The sequence below is a fragment of the Brachionichthys hirsutus genome, unplaced genomic scaffold (genome assembly GCF_040956055.1).
Source record: "Brachionichthys hirsutus isolate HB-005 unplaced genomic scaffold, CSIRO-AGI_Bhir_v1 contig_1003, whole genome shotgun sequence".
NCBI classification, from domain to species: domain Eukaryota; kingdom Metazoa; phylum Chordata; class Actinopteri; order Lophiiformes; family Brachionichthyidae; genus Brachionichthys; species Brachionichthys hirsutus.
In genome coordinates, this window is record NW_027180333.1 from 86,596 (window position 1) to 93,740 (window position 7,145).

The window sequence follows — 7,145 nt, forward strand, 5'->3', positions numbered from 1 at the left end:
TGTGCTGCCTTAGAATGTAATGATGTTTTGGAGTTATTCCAGGAGATTACTGGAGGAAGAAATGTGCTTTTTTGCGCTTATTTACTGGTGAGACATGGCATTTCAGGGCATGTACCCTGTTAGCAGAGTGACTCAGATGGAGCCGGCGAGACCATGATATCCTCAATGAACTGTTGATGTTGAATCAGAGAAACAAAGAGCTTGAGGAAAATGATTTGTTTCACATGAGACCAATGCATTAAAATGCACATCTATCAAACACAGGTGGTTAACGTCACTGGATGGAGCGTACCCTACACATTATGAGTGGACAAATATGAAGTTTACTCACATGCGAACTGTAAAAGAGCGCCGTGACTTAGGACGGTTCCAAAGCTGTTCTCTGCTTTACACTGGTACTTCCCATAGTCTGTGATCTCACTTGCATTGGTAATGATGAAGTTCCCATCAATACGACTGTAGCGGTAGTCTGTCTCTGCGTCTACTTGTGTCTGATTGATGTACCAACTGGAAAACACAAGAAGAGAGGGATTAAATTTGCGATGAACAACAAGCTAATTAGAATAGCAAGTGTGGCCGCAATTAATAGAAGACAGGAGAATGCATGTCACACCTGTATGTGGGTGGTGGATTCCCGCGTGCTTCACAGTGCATCACCACTTTCCTTTCGTCAGAATCCAAAGGGAAAATCATACTGTCTGGTTCATGCAGAAAAACAGGGCCAAACGCTTCGCCTTCTGTGACAGGAACAGAAACAAAGACATGGATTATTGGATATATCACAACATGACCATCAATCAGTTCTAACATCCATCATCATGACAGATGAGATTTACCAACATGAAGCGTCCTATTTTTCTTCACTAATTAAAGCCTCACTAAGAAAGCTGGAGAACACAGAGACATGTCAAACTCCACAGAGAAAAATCCAGAGTGGATTTGAACCCATGCCCTTCTTGCTGTGCGATAGAGGTGCTGCACTCTATACCACAGTTCCGCAATTAATTCAGCCATTAATGTTGTCATTATAGCTTTATTTCTAGACTATTTATAAATGAATGCAATAAAACAGCTTGCTTTATAAATCTACGTGACAATAAGGGCATGCTTCCAAATTATACCCGATAAAGATAATTATTCTCAAATCTTATTTGCAGCTGCACAGGATTAATCATTTATTAACAGGTGTAAGGTTGATCGTTTTGCCTCTTTTAGGTGCACCGGTCACCTGTTTGGAATACAAATTGCAGTAGATTAAACAGTAGGTTAATTAGTTAAGTCTAAGATAATATTAATCAGTAAGCATTTGCTGCATACTAGAAAATTATCACCTGAAGGATTTTCAAAAGAAATATTTAGCAACTGGCGAGCAACAATGTTTTTTTCAAGTGTACCCAGCCAGACAGTCGGTCACAATATGCTGCAATTAATTTCATTTGAACAGTAAAACACAGATTTTTCTTTCTACGTACACTAGTCTACCCCCAGTTAACCTGCCCTGCTCCTGTTGGTGATTTGGCATGACTTGACCTCTTCTCAGAACAAAATGCACCCCCATATGGAAATGCTTGCTGATGTAGTAGTTTCTGGGTGACAGTCCCTGCAGCAATTCTCCTCTGTTCCTTCAGACCGCTCTACTCTTTGATCTGCCCTTTTGTTCGAGCAGAAGTGATGCATTTATTGGAAATGTTTTCCTGGATGTACTGCACCAGATTACTAAAGACAAATGTACAGAGGAGATGTTTCTTAGTGCAACAATTAGGACTGTAAACTTAGTAAACACATAGAGTTGTGTTTTATGTGATGACATGTGTCACTACAAAACAGCAGTTACTCTATTTGTTTTTGTTTTTTTCACAATAGATTTATGTTCATGCTGTTTGTCAGAGAGCACATCGTTGTATTGAGCTTTTATATCACATTTGATCTGGAACATAAATAATTCAACAATGCAAGCCACAAATCGTGAGGGCTTCCCTTTTGTCTCTTTCTGAAAGACCCAATGACTAAAAAGCAAGACATGTGTAATCTCGCAATACCTTTATAAGTAATTTACTGCTCTCCAGGGAAATAAAACAGTTCTGAATGAATACCTTCAATCGGTGGGAGAAAAGTAATCAGTATTAAGTTGCAAACCTGCCTGTGCAGACAAAGAAAATCAATTTCAGTGTTACTAGTGTTTAAAAGTGGCATGAACCCAACATGCTGAGTTTGTCCATGTTCATCATGTGGATCATATTGAATAAGAAAATTAATAGTATCTCAAATGATGCCTCTTTTTCCTCCTTGTTCAGGAGAGCATCCTTAACATTTCCACAATTACACTCATTCACACCTGGAAGCTGCCCAATACATCTCGTCTTATCTGACCTGTGAGCCTTTTCACTCGGGGGGGGGGGGGGGGGGGGGTTAGGGGCCTTAGGGAATTTGACTCTCAACCTCCTGGTCACAAGCTCATCTTTCTAACCATCAAGTTTTTTTTTTGTTTTTTTTGGGTACTCAATTTCAATTCAAACAAGAAACAAGTGGAAATACAAAACCTGCTGATGTGTGTGGGTATATAGAGTACAAACAGTCATTTACCTCTTGCTGTTTGAAAACACCAAACCATGATGACCTTTTCCGCTCTATAGCGTCAACGACACTAGAGCAGTAATCGCGAGGTGGACACCGAATGAAGAAAGGGGCATGTCATTTCATGTTGGTCACATTACAAACACACACACACACACACACACTCACACCTTGTACATATTATGTGTCTTTTTAATTTATTGTTAATTTGAATCTGTGGTGTAATTTATTTTTATTTTATTGTTATTTTGCATCAATTGAGTAATTTAATATTAGTTTTATTTGTATTGTTAAATGTCAATGATTTATGTACCAAGGACTTTCAACGGAAACAAGACCGCAAGGGCTTTTTTGAAATGCTCCTCTTAGACAGGATGTTTGACTGTATTTGTACTGTAATACATGCTACCGTTTGACTGTACTTGTACTCTAACATTCTATCTAATAAATATATTCATCATCATCATCATCACCTCTGGATGTCTCTACATTAAGGTGCAGCATTTTGTATCCTTCGAGCCATGGTGCAGGTTTCGTCTTGCCGGCAGTTTAGCTCTCTGCTCTGTGTCTGTGTAGCTCAACCGGAGGAGGGATGCAGAGACAGTGATGTAACAGCCCACCACTGCTGATTGGCTAGCTACGCAACATAGAGTAAAGTATGTGAATGAAAATACGGTGCATTCCAGGTAAAGTGAAGTTTCTGTAGATAGATGTACTAGCACACACCACTAGTGAGTCATAAATGGAGGACAGACAGGTATTACTTTTTTAATTTATTTTGCATGCATGATGTGATGTTGATGGAAACAGTTCCAGGCTTAATTTCAAATCCACTGTGACGAAGGGTAAAGCCAAAACGACGAAATGTGAGCCATTGATTGCAGACGAAAGTGATCCAGGTCTATAAATTGTATATCATATAAGTACAGAGACATTTAAAAGGCAGTGATTGCGCAGGTAACAATTAAGTCAGTAAGGGTAATGATGCATGTATTAAAACTGTGCCCACATACAACACTTGAAAGAGTTGAATGAAAGGTTTCAGTACTCGAGGATAAATGCTCTTTGTGTGTGTGTGTGTGTGTCAAAAAAAAGCAATATCCTTTTTAAGCCATGAGAGGTGCATTACTTTTTGGCATCCATTCCATTCACTGAACATAAATCCAGTGCAATGGCATAATGCACTTGTCACCAGTGACAACGGGGAGGCATTGCTCTCACCTTGGTAATAGAGATGTAAGTCCTTTTATGGCTACACAGTGATAACACTATCACAAAAGTTAAAAGAAGACAAAGTAGGCAGAGTCGCATAAAGAAAGAAACAGATAGAAAAACACAGATGAGTATAAGCAGAGATAGAGAGGAGTGTGTTCCTGTTTTTTATTTTTTTTATCTCAATACTTGGGTGCTTAATAGCCTTTTTGAAAATCACGCACATGTTTCATGTTTCAGATTAATTCAACATGCCAGATGCAATAAACATGACATACATAATCCCATTGTGAAGCATCGACACATCATTACATACTCTGGGATTATTTGTTCTCTAAATTAGGAAGTGACCAATCATCGAGCTTCCATGCTGTCTTTGAGATATTAAATCCCATTTGACAAAGATATCCATCATATCTATCACTTCTTTACTGACAGGAACACACAGACAGCTGGATATTGCCATGTTCCCCACTTCAATTTCTCAAAGGGCATAACCCCAGCCACTGCAGACCATGTGCTGTTGATGGATAAAGGTAAGATTAATTTCTGAACTCAATCTGGACAAATCTTCGCATGTGTCACCAGACAGGGAGGAGAGTCGCAGAAACAGCAGAGTGCATTCCCACCAGTCATCAGTACAAACTTTAGATCGTCTACTCCTTCAGTTTATTTATTCAGGAGAGGCAAATAGATCTGAGATTTCGGGAATAAACACCACGAAAAGGCAATGTGATCATTATTTTTCATTGCTCTTTCTTGAAGTGAAAACAGGCAGAATGCAGACAACCCCACGCCTGTCTCTTCTGTTGAAAAGACAACCACACTGCATTCATCTTTCCTCATGGCACCCACTACCAACGATACAGGGACAATCTTCATTCTATAATGTAGAGGCCTATTGCTAATGAGACCCTACACCAGTCCAACAGTAGGCGCAAAATATTGTTTCTATACCAAATATTATCAAATATTTCAGTATCCATTCCAATATCTGTCAATAATGACGGACTGGACCAGAGAAATGCCGACTCTGATCGTTTATCCATTTATTTATTATACATTTGAAGATACATGCTTATCAATTAGTGATGCAGCTGACCACAGTAAATCCGTGTTCTGATTTGATTGGTGTCCCCAGATCAGACTACATATAGTTTGATCCACGGATCACTTGCAAAGGTTAAACTACAATTATGTTTAATCTCTTTGTGGTACTGCTGTGAGAAGATACACGCAGTGCTGTCGTCGGTGTGTGGGAACAGGGGCGAAGTTGTACTGTATATTCAAATAAATACATTGAGAATACTGTATGGAAAAACTCAATAAATAGGTTTCCTGTGGGAATATTTCCATAAAATGATGTTTAGTGAATTTTTTTTTCATGCACAATGTGCCCATGATGTGCTAATTGTGTATTTTGTGCAACTGAGATGTCACATGAGACTACAATACTCATATAATTTGATAAATATTTAATGTGGAATTGCTATATATATATATATAATTTTTTTAATGAATTTAACTACATTTATTTTAGTTGCTGTCCATTTCTCCAGCAGGGCGGTGGTGAGCCATTTATTGGGTCATCATCTCCCCTAGCATTGCTGGTTTAAAAATTGTAGCAAAAAAGAATAGTTTTACTGTGAACAGATCAAAAAGCAAAACGCTTTCATTTGGCTTCAGACAAGCCCAAACATACTGTTGGTTTGCCTGCACCATTAGTTTTACCTGGGCTCCTGTAGTCCTCTTGGGAGCTGAGCAGACTCAGGGCTGACAGGGGATGACTGGAGAAAGCTGGCCAGTCGGGTGCGGTCAGCCCACCAGCGTGGTATTGTCGGACTCTGCTTCGTGAGTTGAGCACCGACGAGCTGTCTGATTTCATTCTTAATACTGCCGCATACGACATAGGCCGTGCCGCTACTGCGCTTGCAAAGTCTAAAAAGAAAAAAAAAAAAAGGTGGAAAGAGTGAAGAGATGCATAAAATATTATCAAGCCATTCAGGAAAATTGATCGACTCAAATATTTGAACCAAAAAAAGGAATTTTGTTTTATTTGATGAGTTACACAACAATTATGTACAACTACAATCGGACTGTCCATGTTTTATACAAGCTATCTTTCTGCTCCATTTATGCATACAAAAATTTCCCATCACCTTATGCACTGGTTTATTCTCTTTCCTTCTTCACTAGATTATCATGTGCTTTCTATTTAGCCATCAGCCATTCATCTCTGGCTGCCTAATTCTAGCCAGATGGGAGCAACTGAAACTCTTACATTATTATATCATAACCTTCATATGCTAAAATGGTATTTACTTTTTTTATGCATATATCATACTCTTCTTATGTTAGTTTTCAATTATATAAGGAATAACCTGCAAACAAACAAGCGTGCCACAAAGCAGAAACCTTGCTGAAGAGAAACAAAGAAACAGAGACAGCTAGATGTGGAGGCGTTGTGTTTCAAAATTCGCTCTAAATGGAATAGCTAGGGGAACTTTGAAGTCAATTCCAACAGTCAGCAACTTCCATTGAAAAAAAAAGAAAATTGTGTACTATATCTAAGAAGAAACATCCACTTTTAGCCAGCAAGCAGTATAGTTGAAGATAAAAACCCAATTCAACAATTTGGCCCTTATTTAAGCCTTAAAATGTATTTCATTGAAAAAGAACTCTCCAAATTACCACCACAACACCTCTTTAAAATAACTATATTCATTTATTGTTTCCATTTTCTATTTCCATAACAAATGCTCAATGATTTAATTATGATGCTCTGTTGAAAAGATGCACTTCACACAAAGGCACCAGAGATTGGTTGTAAATTCTGAAATTCACTCGCAGCGAAGTCTCACTCTGTATGAAGTGTTGAGTCTGACACAGCAGAGGAGCAAGCAGCTTCAATGAGACAACGAGGTCTGGGAGCAGATTATCCTTGTCACACGCATGTTCGCTCGGTAAAGATTCCTGCCTGTTGATATTCCTCTCACGTTCTCATATTAGTTAGCTTTAGAGGTGAAGCTAAGATACACAAATCTCTTTTTCTTACATTTGGAGTTAGCTATTCTACTACGGAAGGTCATTTCAAATGCACAACAGAACAAAGTTCAACAAATATCGCCAGCCCCTCAAACCATTCTCTGTGCAATCGAGCAAGCATTTGGTACAACAGCTGACAATTAAATCAACCAGTTGCATCAGGCCCAGCACAGAAATGAAACAAGCGGGGTAGAGGTGTGAATGTGACTGCTCGGTGTCCAAAAAAAAAAAAAAAAATCCAGACATTTCAAAGAAGATTCAGAAAATAATATGACAGATGGGCTGCTGAAACTGTAACCCGCAATAAAATATTT

General features: G+C 38.7%; 1 protein-coding gene across 1 annotated transcript in view; it reads right to left on the reverse strand.

Annotated features, from left to right (window-relative positions):
* Positions 1–5,695, reverse strand: part of LOC137913539 (contactin-5-like) — a 47,149-nt gene extending 41,454 nt beyond the window's left edge. Inside the window, exons 1-3 of the mRNA XM_068757183.1 lie at positions 5,518–5,695; positions 614–737; positions 332–507 (exon numbers count right to left, since the gene is read on the reverse strand). Of these exons, the coding sequence (XP_068613284.1) occupies positions 332–507; positions 614–737; positions 5,518–5,695 (478 nt within the window). The remainder of the gene's footprint in view (positions 1–331; positions 508–613; positions 738–5,517) is intronic.
* Positions 5,696–7,145: the final 1,450 nt, after the last annotated feature.